Raw genomic sequence first — 18,730 nt, 5'->3', positions numbered from 1 at the left:
TTATACAATTTCTATTGTTATTTTGAAGAAATGTCTTATATATCGCATACACTAAGAAAATATGTACTAAATTTTAATAAACATTTATTTAAATAATACTAACTCAACATTTATTTACGGTAAATATTTTTACTAAATAAAAAGATGCTAGTTAAATCAAATTAATGATTCTCATACAAAATAAATGATGTTTACAGTTAAATCTAGCTATTCAAACAAATTTATTAAAATTTAGTAAATTTTTTTTCAATGAAAAGATATTTTAAACGGCAACCTTTTTTCGTACGTTGCGATGTCAAGTCATTAGTTCATAGTCATCCCTGACTATGAACAATATCTAAATAGATACGCGCAGAACCGCGCTGAGAGTGCTCATGCGTTATCTCTACTCGCTCATTCAGTAATAGCTCGCTCGCTCGATGAGTCGATGACGGTGTTGCGGCGTGTCATAAATACGTCCCTCGAGGCTTCGCGCGCGCTCGTTACGCAATGCTCCGCCGAAATTCTTTGCAACATATTGCGCGTACATTTCTGCATGCGGCCCAATAACGGGAATAACAACGCATGTGCATGAGAAGTATCCCGCGGACCCACTACTGCGTGGCGCATTATAGAATTTATTAATAGTCTCGGGACTATACGCCGATGAACTCTGCATATTTCATTATTTCCACAAGTGTGCCGACGAACCGCGCTGCCTTCTGGCTGTTCCATGCGTCCCCGAACGCAGTTTGCATACGGGGAGTGCTCCATCTCCGACTGCCTTCACATTACGAGCGACTGCCGATTATTTCCATAGACGAAATAAGAACAGACTCTTATGGAATTGTCTAAAACTATCGTTTTAGAAAGAATGAGATAGTTTGAATCGCTCCCTCTCTCACTGAAAAAAAATTTACTAAATTTTAATACTATTATATATTTAATAGTATTTTTTTGAATATATTAATAACTAAGTAAACATTTATTTACTTATAAATATTTACTCAATTAAAAATTACTCAATAAAAGAATTATAGTTATAAATTAAATTAATGGTTTTTGTTTCAAATATGTTTATATTTAGTCAACATTTAATTAGAACTATTCGAACAAATACTTATTAAAATTTAGTTTTTTTTTTTCAGTGTAAAGTATCGAGACTTTTGAAAAGTATTAAGATTAAAGAAATGCTAATATAATTTAATTCTTTGTACGGAGCACAGATTGCTACACTGTAAAAAATAAAATGTTAATTTTATTTTTTACAGTGTAAGATCAAGGAATGCGCAGTCTATGATTATATTTTATAAAACTCAAAATTTATTCTTTTTATAATAATTAAACAGCAAATTATGTGAAAATCTCTTTATAGGTATTCTTGTTCTTATTGTACACCAAGATACTGCATTTGTGCGTCCAAACTCCGCTTATGAAAGTCATAAGCGACGAAGGAAGATAAACGCCCACACGGATACACGGCTATTAGCCCTTGCATCGCGCATAATGAGCTGTACCGTAAATGTGGATGACTTGAGAAAAGTGTAGATGACTTGGGACAGCATGTATTTTTGTTAAATTCAATCGTGGAATCCATCCATGAGTCTCAAAAGGAAGTTTAAAACTTAAACTTCCATATTTGACCCAAATACCTGTAACACGCTTATCTTATATTGGACAGATTGTAAAAGCAGGGAGATTATTAATGTATAGCGATTAAAATAACGCGATAGTGCAACAAAATTGTTCTCGATTGAAATTCGATATCAAAGGTATATTCGATATTCGTTAGATAAAGAGAGACGCTTGTCATTATTATACACGAGACAAGTTCATGATGCAAACGTATTCCAACAAGCACCGCGGGTGAACGCGGTATCACAGAGTCGTTGAATCCTCTCCCTCGGGTACACAGCAAATCCAATATTCGTCGGATAAGAGGTTTGAAATTGAGCGCAACGGGGAGTACAAGGAAATATGATATCGCGCTGAGAGGAAGCTCAAAGAGTTGGATACACTTTGTGTACCGGGAGCCACTCGGAAAGACAGGTGCTTTGAGCCACCTGGTCGTGCCCTCGTCACCTTCCTCCTTTCTCTTCTCGCACTTGATTTCCTTATTCGGAAGGCAATGCGATGAGACTTCTTCCCACATTCGTCTAAACGCATGAAGCTCTTTTATGAAACATTCCGTTCGCCTAATTCGCACGGAATCATCACAAAATAATAATGAAGTAACACACGAGATAGTTATACCGATAACAAAAATACATACATTATTGTATGCAGCTAATTTTTGTTAATTAAATCAGTACGCAAAAAAATATTTTGCTGCTCCAGCTAGAATTATAGCTGTTTTTTGTATCTGATAGAAAATTATGTATCATACGCATAGAATTTATAGCACAAATCTAAATTCTATCTCTGTCTTCTATATGATTTGATGCAATATATATCCAATATCGCAGTACTTGCTAGAAATTTATCTATTTCAACTATTTTTCGTACTTAGATAATTTTCGCTGTAACTACAAGATCACTTTTTTGAGCGAGTCTTAAGGACTTTCAATAAATCAATCAAAAAATGCTTTGTAAACATTATAACAAAAATTTGAGGGTTTTTCTTTTAAAGAAATTTGTCGGGATGTTTAGCTACATCGCAGAGGCTTCGACGATCGGTTACGGTCACGGTTTCTTTTTCTTTTTTACACGCAACCGTTCGTGGACACTCGCTTTACGTGCAGCGGTCGCTCGTGTCATATTACACGCCCGCGCGCTAGCGAACGCGCATTATACTTGCGTGAATTACGAATTACGGAAGATCGTGTCCGAAGATGACCTACATACGCAGCGGGCTGCGAGAAAGGGCATCGACGTCAGGCGTGCTAGCCTCGGTTCCTTTATGTCGCGTTGTAGAGAGGGAAATGGTGGGCCGCTTGAAAAAAAAGGGTTCGTCGGTCACCGGCTTTCTTTGCATGCTGAAATTCCCGCGCTCGTCTGCTGCGCGTGATGGTGCCCGTTTATATTGTAAGTCGTGAGAAAGAAAAGGCCCGAGCGTCTTGTGCGTGCATCAAAAATTTTAATGTGCTAATTTCGCCGATTGAGTTTGATTCGCATGATTATGGAATATAGAAGCGCGAGGCTAATATCTGAGTATTTTTTTCTGCGATATACTTTTAACTCTTCGCCGGTAACAAAGAATTTTAATTCTTCCGCTCGTCAGCAGTAGGGGTCTTTGAAAAAGAACAAATTTTTGTATTGTTCCGGATTGTATAAAAACTGATATAAATTCTGATAAAAAATTCTAGTATACTTGTTAAAGCTTTAAGAATAAGTTCTTACTATCATAGAAGTATCGCATTCTATTTTACTTATTTGTTTACAAATTTAAATTTCCAGAATTCACAATTAAAGTATAATCCGTAGTGCTTTTAAGAAGGTTCTCTAGTCACTTGACATAATATAGGAACTTGATCAAATTTTGAGAATAAATTTGTTATAAAAATAGAGGCATTCCTAAATTAAAAAAAATTTTTTTTACCATCTGGATCGAAAGTTATTTCAATAAAAAAAGTAATATTTTTTAAATTTGTACTCTAATAGAAATATATGAAAATGTATTACAAAATAATGATAAAAATCTCCATTTTTTTATATAAGTATTTTTTTAGTACTTAATATATTTATATAAAAAAATTTAGATTTTTATTATTATTTAAAAAAATTTTTGTTTATAACAATAAAACTAATAACAAATAAAATAAATAATCTATAAAAATGTGTTCAATGAAAACAGAATGTTATGAACACAATTTTCACATGTATGTAGTTTGTCTAAATATTAATATATGTGTTTTATGACTGGAGAACCTCCTTAAAAAGATCTTATGTTGCGGCAAAAAATTAATTTATTCAATTATAAATGAAATGACTTTAATTTACTCAGTCATTAAAAAAATTATTAGTGACGGTCGTCAAATATTTTCTTTTGATAATAGTATATTTGGCGAAAGTATGTACTTTTTTACATCGTTTATATTTTGAAGCCAATACATCCTATTTGTGTTTCAGGAGTTACGTTCAAAGCGCACAGGTTAATCCTCGCAGCATGCAGCAAGCATTTTCAGGAGCTTTTCGAAGTATGCCGCCTTCTCCCGCGGGATTGATCGTTATTCTCGATGGGACGAGTGCCCACAATATGGCATCCCTCCTCGAATTCATGTACCGTGGAGAGGTACATGTGTCCCAGGAATCTCTTAGCTCCTTCCTCAAGGCAGCTGAATGCCTTCAAGTATGTGCCTGTCTCTTTTTCCGTAAATAATGACCCTAAATAATGTTCCCCGAATAATTATACACGTGGCGCTTTGAAATGCGCACTGGCTAAAGTCTATGTGTCATTTATATCGTAGAAGAGTCAAATCGTTTGTCAAGCTTATTTCGGAAATGCGTTGTTGCCCCTGAACTTTGTATCGCATGTTTTTATTCGATATTTTCAAGTATTTACTGCAAAAATATGTGATTTTACTTAATTGATACACCGTTGAAAAACTTGTGACGAATATAACACATTTCACATGTTCCAAATGATCCATTTAAATTTTTGTATTCATTTAACATAAGATGAATATATTAGAAAACAACAAAGATATTATGTGAAAAAAATGTTCACAAAAAAGATGATGTTGACATGATGTACAGTTTGTAAACAAATTGTGAAAATATATATTTTTTAGTATAATTAATATTTATGATGTGTTAAATTAACACATATCTTAGAATTTGCATTTTAAATATTATTCTTATATTACTTGTTTACTTACTCATAAATTGTCATATTTTGACACTAAGAAACATTGGATATCAATTTATATCAATTTAATACAAAATATTTAAATAATATATCACATTATGTTAAATTAATACTTGAATATGTTAAAAAATTCAACACAAACTGTTAACAAGAACGTGAGTGGATTGTTTCCAACACAAATACACATTTTTAACGTACACGTTGAGAGTTACGTGGAATGTTCATTAACATAATCCAATAATACTTACGGGAACTTTTTAAATGCAATAAATATTTTTATAATCCCCTTAAATTATATATAATATATATTTTATATATACTATCCTAATAATTCTTTTAGTATATCACACAATATTTTTATATCGTTATGCAATATTACTTATATTATTTCCTTCTGATATTTTCTAAAATATATTCATTCATCCATAATTCTTTTCTTTTCCAGGTTAAAGGTCTATCGATCATCGAGCACGAAAAGCTGGCGGTGGCACAGAGGCACGCTGCGGAGAGCAGCAACACCTCCGCGGACGCAGAGAGCAGTGGCGATGTTACTGCTCTCCGTGGAGGCGGGGGTAACGGAGGCGGTGGTAGCGGTAGCGTCGGGGGTAGCGTCGGCAGCGGTAGCGTCGGCAGTGGTAGCATCGGTGCTACCATCGGCAACGGGGGCGGTGTTAGCGGCGTCGGTGATATGAACGACATGAGCGAGGCAGTCAGGAACATCATGAAGAGGACCCCCACACCGGCGCCGTCGCCCGCCTCGGAATACATCGTGCCCAATATGTACGCCACCTCTCATTATTGCGAGAGCCTGCCGAAGAGGTTGATGAGGTAAGGATCTTTCGCCGAGGTGCGAAACTCTTTTACGAGGAACTGGCCACGAATAGCCTTCCTTCATTCTAATGGTGATGACGTATGTGACAATCCGCGAACGACAAAGCAATATCTAAATTATCATATTTCCGATAAGGAAGTGATCGTTATGGTAAAGCGATCTCTTTTACGATTTTTTTCGAATTTCTATCTCAGCTTGTCAGAATATTATCTACTTTTATGATCAAAATAGTTTTTCGCCAATTATGTTGCGCGGATGTTGCGCTAATCATCAAGACCATCTAATCTTCCAAGGAGCTTTGTCGTATAAAGAATATTTCGGATATTTCTTCATTTGCCACACTTCGCGTTACGTTAATTTCCGGATTGAGGATGCTCTCCGTGCTTCCTCTTCATCGTATTACGCGTGTTTACCAAATATTCGCACCATGTTACGTGTTCTTGCCAATTCACTCGCGTAAGATTATATGAGCTGCGACCGCATATTTTTAGATCGCCGAGCGACGTCGATACGTTAGGAAGAGCGAGCGTGTTGCGCGACGGCCCTGCCTTCCGGCCGGCATCCGCCCCGCATCCACTGTTGGAAAATCACTTCTATCAATCGTTCACCCATCCCTCTGAAATTCATTCGCATTCCCACACCGCGCCACACACGCCCACGGAACTGGAACAGCAGCTGGAACGAGCGCGGTCCGAGGAACGCAGCAAATGTGATCTCAAGGAAAGCGTTGCCGAAGGTGAGATAGACCCACTACGACAAAACCGATATAAAATCGATCTAAAGATTCCACCGACCTGTCCTGCAACTGAGCTCTTGATCTCGTGTTCGCAGACCTTCGAATAAAACAGGAGCCAGTGGAGACCGATCGAGAGAGGGTGGAGAAATTGGCGGAGAGATTGTCCAAGCGGGAAGACGAGGCTTATCCCGGACGGGGGTTTGACGCGGGCTTGTACAGATCGAACTCGGACCATCTACATGGAGCACAGCTGGGTCCGACGATGGTGCCGATGCCGGCAGTTCATCCGCCGACTCCCGATCAGAGTCCCGCCGCGCTTCCCGCTCTCGCTATGTGGAACTCGAAGATCAACAAGGCCAGCACTGTCTATACTGTCGACGGCGGTGAGTGCTATTCATTGTTTTTAAGTTATGGGACATCGTCTGTACTTACGCGTACGGCGCGATTGAGTCTTTAATTCGGCGGAGATTCGATTTGGCTGACGCGTTGAGAAAATGAGATTTTTTGTGCTTAACTTTAACGTAAAAATATTTTATCCAACTCGTGTGATGCTCTATTCTCTAAATTCTTTGGAGTGGAATCTCACTAAAGAGTGAAAATTGAGTCAGTCTTAAAAAAGAGTAGCTTAATTTTCAGTTTTTAAGAATGAGATTCATTCTAAAAATTGTAGAGAGCACTTAATAGATTATTCGTGAAACATTACGGGCTTTCTACAATAAGTCATTGCCTAAGCTTTAAGTCTTAAGCTATAAGAAATTGACAAATCATAACCGATTCTTCTTACATTCGACTGTGGTTGGTTAATTTCTTATGACTTAAGACTTAAAACTTAAGTAATGGCTTATTGTAGAAAGCCTATTAATCATGTTGACGGGCAGTAATATTAGATCGCTTTGTAGGTATTTGTACAGATAACAACGCAGTTAAATCTATTGACGCAATTAAGTCTAGTGAACTCAAGGATGATGTAGCAAGTGAACGGGTTCGAATTGAGTAAAACCTTGCAAGTTTGTTGAACCTCACGTCCGCGTGTTTTTTAATTCGTCATGTGTATTTTAATTCATCGTCAAAATATACAGAGTAAGTGCGAATGATCAATTTCTTTGCTACGATCATTTTGGAAAATTAAATTTTACGACTTAAGATATGCGCGATATTTGACCGACAAGCCATTTAATTGGGTGATATACATATTACCCAACGCTCTCGATCCGACTTTATCTATAGTCCAATATGCCGGATAAGAAGGCCTTCTGGCCACAGAGTTACAAAATGCACGAGCGTTGCATCATCAGCTGCACGTGGGGCCTGACCACGGATGTTGCAACTGCCGCGTTTCTCTCATCCTTGCACCATTCTACCACTTCTCTTCGGATCGTCTCGCGGCAAGAGATAAAACAGTGCATCGTAAAAAGAAGCCGCGCTTTGGAAAGCGTCGTCTGATGTTCTCCGAACTATCCCACGTTCTCGATGACGAACGGATCTTTTAACGGATTTAAAACAAATTAAAAACAATCTTTCTTCTCATTCAATTTCTTGACTTTCAAAAAGGATAGGAAAATCGATCTCAGACTGATCAAAGAATATATAGAACCGAGAGATAGTACGGTTTTCGGAACGGTTTTCGTATAGATCTTTTTTTCATCCACGTGTACGTCAGTCTCCGCTTCGGCGACGCTCTAACGTGCAGAAAGAGAGAGCGACGACGCTGTACGTGGATGTACGTGGATTTACCGGGTCTCCCCGTCCGTGCCCTGGGACGGGGTGATGCCTTACGACTTGCCTTCACGGTGTGAACAAAGTGTACAAAGAGGATGCAGGCGACGGTGCAGCCACTGGGAACATCTTTTGCTCCGGCGAGCAAATCACCGAGCGTGATGCTACGACGACGCCACGTGAAACAGGTGCGACGGACGCCGGCCACCAACACCGACCCGATTCGACGTCGGCGTCGCGGCGACCGTGTGCCATCGCGGATGACACCCCGACCATTTTTAATCGCCCGCTCGCTCGTCCGCCGCAAAGAAAGTAACGGAGCGTCAACTAATGCAACGGTTATTGACATTAGGCCCGCAGAGGAGAAAAGGCAAAGAAACGGGAAGGACAGGGGAGGTAATCCGTGCATGTTAAACGTGCTCAAGAAAGAGTAAAAGAAGTTCGCTGATAGGCGGAGAAGCTATTTATTAATGTATCAAAGTTCGGAGCGGTCCATGCGGTCGTCTCGAAAGCCTTCCTTTGCACTTTACGTTACTTCGAGATTTTCAAAGAGACTTGGAACGTGTCGAAAAAAAATTAGATTAATATCGTTGCGTCATGAACGCGACGTTAAAAAAACTTGAAATAAAAGAATTTTCTGAGGCTGACTCTAGTATTTCATTCTTATGTCGAATCTGCCACCGTAAAATATATTCGTTATCGTCTATTTCGCGTTTCCTAAACTGTTTTGAATTACGCGTCTCTCATCTCTCATTGAAACAAAACATTGAAACAAGAATTTTGCCGCTCTTAAATTATTCAAAAGTCGTGCGAAGACACAAAGAGGTGCAAAGACGTAAATCTCTGAAAAGATATATTATTAAAAAAAAAAATAGAGACAGTCAGGATATTCTGTTGCGTTAACGTGACCGTAGCCAAGAATTCTTCGAAGCTCTGTTCGAGTGAGAAGGAATACGGCGAGAGAGCCATAGTGGCGCGGTGAGAAAATTCGTGACCGTTGCATTGTTGAGTTATTCTATCGGGAGTACAGTTATGCTCACCGAGAATCCGTCGTTAAAGCGTTACTTTTTGTTAGAGCCTTCGTTAGAAACTGTGCTACTTCGCCGTACCGATCATCGCCTCGGCGTGGAATTTATGCGACATCGCAGTGCTATTGCGCAAGTTATTTTAGCAAGGGAAAAAAACCGAACCGTGAGGTGTGCGTGTATGCTTCGCGTGTCCATAAGATTTGAATTTTATGGAATCTGTTCAAGCGGTCTCGAATTAGAATCACTTTTTATTACTCTCTGCCCACAAAACGACACTTTCTTATTTTTCTCGCATGTGTTGTTAATTAGATAACTGTTAGTTAGATAACTGTTCGTATTAAATATGTACAAAATTATTAATGATTCGACATAAAAAGTGTTTAAATATCGAGAATAAAAATTTCTAGTGTTATGATCTTTCGAAATACTTTGTTTATTTGAAGAGACAAAATGGACAAAGAGACTACATAGAAAGGACGATTTGTTGCATCTAAAAATTTAATTAGCTATAGATCTGATAATAATTTTATTGGACATTAAAATAATTATATAGGACGCTCAAATATAGGTTGCTAAAATATCAAAATTTTTTGCAGCATTCATCAATAAGCATTCTACATAATTATTTTAATGGTCCAAGATAATTATTTTCAAATCTGTATCTAATATATCATAGCTAAATTTTTAAGTATTTTAGCAAAATCTTTCTGCGTACTATATATTCTTTTTGTAAGAACTTTTGCAGCGTGACGTTTGATCTTGCCGCTAACTGTATTTATTGCTGAAGAACTATCATATATTGATAAATGAAAATTATATAAAAGCAGCATCGAAATGAAACAAACAAGACTTTCGAAAGCATGATCGTAAAACTGTATATACTTTTTTTTGATGTTTCATTTTTCTAACTGCAGTACTTTCTCTTAAATTCCAAATATCACTTCTTGACTTTCTATTAAGAATACGAACTCCATAAAATAATCGATTGATATTGTATGACTGTCTTATGTTTGAAAGAAAAATACTGATTTGTGAGACTCGCATTTTTATACTTAAAAGAAATTTCTAAGTTTACTGTGATAGTACCATAAGATTATCAATTAAATAAGTCACATTGAGATTCGATGCGAAAGACACGCACCGTGATGATACAACGGCATGACGTTCGATAAAATATTTCGCTCGGAACAAAAAAAAATTCATTATCATTTCATTCATTCTTCAACCCTCAATATCGTTCTGCAACGCATGCATCGACGACTTGTCGGTTATTTATGCTTCTACCATCATGAGTTATTTATGCAGTTATGGTACACCAATTACAGCGAGAGTCTGGCGACTGCCCGCGAGCAGTAATAAAGGTGGAGGAATAGTTGGGCGACATATGAAACGACGCAGAAAGCGAAAGTGTTCTCTCGGGGGGGCTAACATGTCTCTTGCTCAGTCCATTCTGTCGAAGCGGAGAATTCTCGATGTTGCTTAATTTGTTCTCTCGCTACCTGTGCCCTTCGCAACAGAAACACGCGAGAAAACTCGCGTCCCTCGCTCGTCTAATTCGCCCCGCTGAATTATGAATGGAGCTTCGTGCGAGGGAAGATAGGGGTAGTGCAGTTGCATCGGACATGTGCGGGTTCACACAGGTGCATGTCGTCGCCGGCCCTTGTCTTCTCTCGGCCGATTATTTTTTTCTTTTGCTACCTCCCTCCCTGTCCGCTTCTTTTTTTTTTATTCTCCTTATAGAAGGACCTCGCAACCCTTCTGCAATTTTGCGCGCGTGCCTCGTAAAAGTTTCAGCTAGACTTGCGACAAACTTTAGCGAGAAAGCTCGTACAAGCAGCGACTCGCTTAAACATTAATTCGTCATTTCCGAGTATTAATTTTACGTGCGCCTTCAAGGCGGCGTGCCTGCGATGACGTTTGGCTGAATGACGGTTTCGCATCGCTATGGAAAGTACAAAGGTTTGTTTAACGGAGGCAAACATTGGCTGCGTTCAGCAGAAAAAGCAATTTTGTTGTCAAATTCTTTAATATGATTGCTTTAGCCCTTAGTTTTCTTAATTGAATCTAAATAAACCAATTATATTAAAAAATCTAATAATTGTAAAACTGTTTTTTCTGTTGAACGTAACCATTGTCAACGCGATACGAGAAGATACAAGATAGAAATATCATTATCATTAATATAACTGCAGGGATACTCTTAGATATTTTTTTTATCTTTACGAAAGCTACTATTAACTCCAAAAACGTATCATCAAATTCTGATATTTTATTATTTTTTGCAAAATTCCAAAGATATAAACTTTTCCTATTTAAATTCGATCGTTATTATTATGAATAATTTTTCAACATTCACGCCCCATGCACGCAAGTTGCCATTACATGCCATTTAAAAACGAGGCCGCTCATTCGGCTAGCAGGTTCTTAGAAACGATTAGATATAATTCAGCCTTGCCGCGGCGTTTTACTGTCGTCGTCACGAGACCTTCCATCACCGAAAATCGTTGCACAAGAGGAATGTGGAGCCTTTGCCCATTACATTGCGGCAATGCGTCGAAAATCGTGCAACCGCACTAGCTTTCCTTCCTACACACCAACTATGTCGATTAAACGACTCTGTTACGTCAGGCCTTGGAACGGTACAAAATTAAATGCATGTCCTATTTTTATGCCCGCAACTCGCGACACGGATTAGTCAATTCGTGTATTGGTGAATATATTATTTCGAACGCCGTTATCATAAACGAAATAACGGAATAATTGTAACTCTAGTTTGTGCTCAATTTATTATTTAAATAGATTTTTTATTCGCGATGCAAACTGTAAGATCGAGTCGATCAACCAGCTCTTTGTGCACGACGATAAAAGTAGCTATTTTCGAGACGTGAGAAAATAGCGGGTTCCCTCAGAAGACAAGGCAGCAGCTCCCTCGTGAGTTATGGGTTTAGGCTGTTTAGATGTTCCCGAGAGAAGATGCGAAAGGCTGGCTGTTATGTGTGTCATGGCCAGGCGCGGTGTTTTAGAAAGAGAGTTAGAAGAGCGCATGAGCCGCTCTAACTCGCTGCAAATTATCTTCGTAGAAGAAAATGTCCGTTTCACGCGTGCCCTATAGGCTTCTTAAAAAGTTATCACGATCCTTTCAAAAACGTGGAAAAAATAAATGACATTGTTTTGGGCGAAAAATGGTAAATTTTAGATTTAATATACTGAAAAAAAAGATTGGCTGCTGCAGCAAGTTAGACGGTAAAATATCGCATAGCATTTTTAATTGGCTGCAGCAGCCAATTAAAAACGCTATGCCGTCTAATTTCCTTGCCATCTAATTTCCTGCAGCAGCCAATCTTTTCTTTCAGTGTACATATACAGAAATTTATAAAAACAGATAAATATTCGCTTAAATCGATGACGTCGTTTATGAATATTTGGCGTAGAATTTGACAGGACTGTGGTCAGAAAATGGCATGACAGACATCCCCAGTTCGTATTGATCGATCGGGGACGGTAGTATGCGGTAGAATCGGAGTAACCCGAATTAGAGACCGCCCGTCCAACTACGGCCTAAAGTTGTTCGATTACTTCGTAGATTACACGAAATTATTATCTGCCCTTCATAACGGCGGTCATTTATTCGACAAATAAGCTATATCTCACTCCACATAACAATAATGTTCTTATATAGTTATCGTGTAGTTATCAAGGAGGCAGAGCGTGTTCTATATATTGAATGTAATCTTCATCCATATCGATTGCAATCGAAAAGTACAATATCAAAATTCGTGGAATTCACAGACTTCATCAGTCGAATCAGCCCGCAAAAATCTTTGAGTATTAGAACACATAAAATATAAAAATACCAGGTTTTGAGGGCAAGATTTATTATTGCAGTACACTGAAAAAAAATTACTGACAGTCTTAATATATATATATTTCTTTGAATAGTATTAAGTAAATAATTATTTACAGTAAATAAATATTTACTTAAAAAAATAATAGTTATATCACACATCCATAGATACAAATTAATGATTCTTGTCAAATAAATATATGTTTAAATTTAGTAAATATTTACTTAGAAAACTATAATTTAAACAAATATTTATTAAAATTTAATTTTTTTAATGTAGTATTATTTAAATATACTACATATATACGCATACATATTTGTATGTGACCTCTTTCGCAATTATTGGATAACAACATTTATATCTAAACACGTATTACAGCTAATCAGGAAATCGGATTATGCCATGCGAAAACGAGCTTATTATCAGTGTCATAACGATTGCAACGATTGCACGAATACGTTCTCAGTAGGTCGATGCGCAGAAAAGGCGGAGCGGTGGAGGGCAAGGGGGGAGAGTAAGCGAGATACGATCATCTGTAGTTGGCCTGTGATAACGCCTAATCTTGATGTCGCCCACACACGTATGACAAGCGCCTCGCGTTTTCGTTGGGGCCAAGCACGAAAACTTTTCGACTGCGCGTATTGTTTCGTCACACGAGCGTACGTACATGTATATGTAAATAATACACATACAGTTCGCTGTTAACCGTTAGACCACCGGATATGATAGAAAGAAGGAGAGAGCGAGAACGGCGGAGAGAAAGAGCGAGGGAGATAGAATGTGGGAGTGAGAGAGAGGGAGAGAGAATCCGCGGGTACAATGCCGAATTCGGGTCACGAAATAATTCATGATAAGGCCATTGGAGCACCCGCTCGTAAGAACGAATTGATAAATGAAGCATGGAACGCAATCGAAAAACACACACATACACATAAAAAGGAGCAATGCCCGTTTTTTCGTGAAGGTCTTGTTGTTTTTCACGAGAGAGCACGACAACCGCGCTTTAATGTAATCAGGATGTGTGTGTACGAGCATATGAATATACATTATTGAGCAGAATAATGATCGTCAACAGTTACGTGATAGACGTGAAATCGTTGATAAACGACGTGCTACGGATGACGATTATTTTTACGCAATATGATCGGGACGACGTAATTACGATCGATTCGGGACGATTAACACTAATTAAGTTAGGAAAATAATCGAGAAGTAATGAACAATAATTTTTGAGGAAGGACCCTTTCAGAAACGGTGAATCTATGAGAAATTAAGTGTAACTCTATACATTTCCTGATAATTAGTAAGCGGTTTTGAGACATTAACGAGTGACCCGAAAAAGACCGTGAGAAAAACGCACTTTGCACCGAAGGATGTATTCAATTAAAGCGGAGAACTTGCGCGCATGCCACTGTTAGGCTCGTCATGTGTGGCAATGACTCTGATTTGCATAACATTATGCTTATAGCTCGTGCATGTATCCGTATCGTTTAACAATTGTGATTACTGTGCGTGTAATTAATGCTATTTTCGACAAAATATAAATTATTTATTTATTCATCGTGCAATAAAATATTTGAAAATATCTCATAATGATTTCGATTATACAAACAGCAAAAATAAAATAATGAGTGTACAAAAAGTATACCTACACTGAAAAAAAAGATTGGCTGCTGCAGCAAATTAGATGGTAAAATATGGCATAGCATTTTTAATTGGCTGCAGCAGCCAATTTTTGGTTGCGTTAGCCTATCCGCAATGTCAGTATAGGATTTCAATAAACTAATACAATCAAGAATTGATTTCACAAAAACCTTATTTTTAGAAAGTGAACGTTAATTAATAATTTATTAATAAAAAATAAAATAAATTGTATATTTCTCAAAATTATTTTACCTAAAAAATGTGTGATAATTAAAATGTATTTTTTTAATAATAAACGAAAATGAAAAATTGTATTATTTGTATAAAAAGTAAGTATTCGTACAGTCAAGAAAAGCTTCTCATCAAGATATAATTATTTCCGCGAAGCTCTCTTGTTTATACTAAAACAGAATATATGCTCATTGTAAATTGCTAATTAATGTTTACTTTCACAAATAAGTTTTTCTAAATAAAAATCTCTTCTGTACACGAATACTTTTTACCTTCATTGTAATTATCTCTTTCGACTCGTCGGAAAGCTGGAGCGACATTTTACTTTTCTTTTAACAATTTTTAATTATCGAGTTCCTTATCGTTTTTAATCATTGTGATTACTTCGATTGTAATTACTTAGGATTTTTCTTGGTTTCATGGTTTATATTACATGAAACTGGAGTCGCGGAAGCCCGGACAAAGCCCCGTCGATAGACGCGGCCATAAATTTTTCATTCATTTTCATTAACCATCGCCCACCCTCGGAGGGTTGAATTTTTTACCGTCGCGGGCGCGCGCACGACGCATTTTTTCCATGCTTCCTTCATACGGACGAGGACAAAATAGCCGGACTGTAGCCTCCTATGAAACCCCCCCCCCTTCCGCGAGCTTTATTACCATACTCCCCGCACCGACAAGCTCGAATAAAACAACGAGCGCGCCTTGCTGCGAACCAGCGTTACCCTCCGCCCACGCACAATATGCGTAACCCTATCTTCGCTGGATATCCTCTATTCCTCAACGTCCCCTCCCAGGTCCAGGTTTTCCTATACAAAGGGCGAACGCTGCCCGATCGCGTCTTCTTTCTCTATCTTTCTTATCGTTGCTGCATCGTGCGTGAGAAGAAATCGCAGCTCGAAAAAACCGGTAGACTGGGTCAGGTCTCACGCGTGTGCGCGCACGCACAACAGGCATTATCATGTATTTCTCAAAATGAACTACCTGCCTTAATAATCTTTCTCTCGCGATTAATTTTCGCTCCTTCTTAAATAAATCTTCCGACTGAAAAACGCATGGATTCATTACAAAAGTAGATGTGAAATATCCGGGAATTCTACCGGAAGATGACCTGAAATTTGTGCGATGCGTAATGTGTTAATGGCACCGTTTCGATGTACGGGTATAGAAATTAGGCTCTGCGACGCACGCTCACGCGCCTCATGCGTGTGCACGACGCACCGCATGCGCTGCGTCATTGCGTGAAGTTCGCGACGCGCACACGGGATAGCGCCAGCTACTCAACGCTCAGGCGCGTATATTTTCGTGGTGGGAAAACTGGGGGTGGATCGTCAAATTGGGCGGGCAGCCAGGCGTGGGTGCAAATTTATTGCAGCACCACCACCATCGAATCTCGCGAATTCGCTCAGCAAATTCGTCGATGTTGATTATTACGTCGCTTTTTGCGGAGATGTTCTTTGCGTCAAAGCACGTATTCCGACGTTTTTATCACTAACTATATAAATTTAAATGACGTCCAATAATGATATTAAATGTATTGCGTACAGTACTACATCTTTCATAAAACTAAAAAGATCGTGCGAATAATACTAATAATAACAAATTAGATTAGTCGTCTAATATTTTCTTACATTTTAAATATATCTTTTAGTTAAATAAATGTTTTTAAATTTAAATAACCTATTATTGCCGGACTTGAATCGCAATCAAAGTTAAACTGAAATAATGTCTCAGATTAAATTGATCGTTAATTTAATAATGATGCTAATAAGCACTTTAAAAACATTATTATTGCAAAAAATATCACCTCAGCCATATCTTTGCAGTGCTTTAAGATTATTAGCATCGTTATAATAGCATCATCAATAGTATCTCAAATTAAATCGATGATCAATTTAATTTGAGATTACTATTTCGGCATTAATTGCGTTTCAAGTTTAATGGTAATCGACACTCAGTTAACTCGACCGTATATATTTGGCGCTTCTACTTATTTGAATAATACTAAGCGTCGATTGCTGGATACAATTTAAACAAATTGATCCTTTTATCATCGAACAAAACCTCAATCAATCTTGTTTTGAGAGTAAAATTCGCCATGTTATCTTTCAGCCTTTAGAAATTTGCTAACGTCAGCAGAGTACAAAAATATGACAGTTATTCTTACAACTTTACGCACGGGGAATTTGTTAACGCAAGGAGAGCCATCGAGGGTCAGTGGATGTCCTCCAAGGTATTCATATTTTCAGGAATTCGCGTTTTCCGCTATATCGTAGTGTAGGGTTCCGGGAATCCCTCGCGCCGAGCCTACCGCGCGTATCAATCAATAACAAATGCGTGCGTGCACGAGGCTGCGTGTATGCGCGCGCGCAACAATGTGTGCGTGCACGTGCCGCCAAAATTTTGGTCGACTTCGCGTGCTTTGGACGCATTCGTCGGACCGGCGTCGGGTGCGCGCGCGCGCGCGCACACGCGGAGAAGCGTTACGCGCGCGTGTATACATGCATACGCATGACCGACGCGACGGCCACGCGACGTTCGACGTCCTCGTGAAGCAATCGCACTAAATCGCACGTCTCCCTGGAAAATTATGTCTACACTATTTTCATCGCGGACACGCAGACGTTCGGAGACACGCAGCTTTTTCAAAACGTAGACGCTCGCGCCTCGAGGAAGTGAGTCGACGAGCTCTCATGGAAGTGGGCGGACAACGTAATTTGCAAAATGCTTATTCGCGTCAGAATCGATCATGCAATAACAGTACATATCAAATAATAGAGTGTTATTTTTGGTTGTAACGCATCTTGACGTTTAATAATATTTATATGCTAATTTGCAAATACATTTTTCAGTTCTATAATCTGCATGCCGATTTAATTTGTCGGATTTGAAATGCAATTATAAACTGAAACTAGAAGTAGTATCATTACTTCTTAGTTCAAACTAGAAAAAATTACATTGATCATCAATTTAATATTGATGCTAATAAGAATTTATTGCGAAAAATTACCTCATCCAAGGTTTCAACCTGAAATTCCTGATTTTTCAAGACGAGTATCCGTTTAAACAAATTCGATCACCGAGGCATGTTGAAAATATTCATCACAATAATCGAACATCAGGTAAGGTCTTTTGGGAAACCTATCCTGGAAAGTAGGAAAGTAGTTCAAACTCTGGATGAACTGATATTTTTCGCAATAAACTCTTAGCATCATTATTAAATTAACGTTCAATGTAATGTTTTTTCCAGCTTCAATTTACGAAGCGTTTTAAGTCTAAAAACTAAATCGATGCGCAGTTTATAAAATTGAAAAATGTATTTGCAAATTTGCATACGAATATTATTAAGCATCAAGATTCGCTTCGACCGAAATTTTTTTTTGGATTCTTTAATTTATTTTATCTATTATTTGATTTATTCTTATCAACATAATTTCCACTTATAATAGCACATATGCCTGGAAATTAGAGCAATTATAGCATATTTGATTATAGCATAATTAATTATCTCGTTTTCCTTAATGTTGTCGAGTAATAAATTAAATGAAGAGAGTAATTAAATTAAATTTATTTGCTGGAAAGTAAATTTGTCAATTTCGAGAGAAATTAGCTGTTTACGACAGGATATTGCGTTTTGTATTTCAATATTGTCAATATCTCGGCGTAGTGCGATTCCAAGAAGGATCCATTCTCCGCATTATTTCACGCGCTAGTAGAAACGGATTTTTGTGGCCAAGTTTTCTGCGAAAATAATTATTTAAATCTTTGAGATCTTAAAGTGCATATATAAAAAAATTTTTATGGTGTGTTTATTTTCTAAAATTAGAAATCTCGATTTTAACCCTGTGCACTTTGATAATTAACATGCTTTATATCGTATCCATATATATATATATATATATATATATAATA

The 18,730-nt window shown here is 37.8% G+C and overlaps 1 protein-coding gene across 1 annotated transcript in view; it reads left to right on the top strand.

The window, feature by feature from the left end:
• chinmo (Chronologically inappropriate morphogenesis) overlaps positions 1–18,730 on the top strand; it is a 65,513-nt gene that overhangs the window by 34,453 nt on the left and 12,330 nt on the right. Inside the window, 5 exon segments of the mRNA XM_018457848.1 lie at positions 4,048–4,113; positions 4,116–4,267; positions 5,232–5,614; positions 6,110–6,354; positions 6,450–6,737. Coding sequence (XP_018313350.1) covers positions 4,048–4,113; positions 4,116–4,267; positions 5,232–5,614; positions 6,110–6,354; positions 6,450–6,737 — 1,134 coding nt within the window.

This window comes from Mycetomoellerius zeteki, unplaced genomic scaffold (genome assembly GCF_001594055.1).
Source record: "Mycetomoellerius zeteki isolate Tzet28-1 unplaced genomic scaffold, Tzet1.0 scaffold69, whole genome shotgun sequence".
NCBI classification, from domain to species: Eukaryota; Metazoa; Arthropoda; class Insecta; order Hymenoptera; family Formicidae; genus Mycetomoellerius; species Mycetomoellerius zeteki.
The sequence above is the reverse complement of the archived record's forward strand: the minus strand, read 5'-3'. Positions and strand labels throughout refer to the sequence as shown.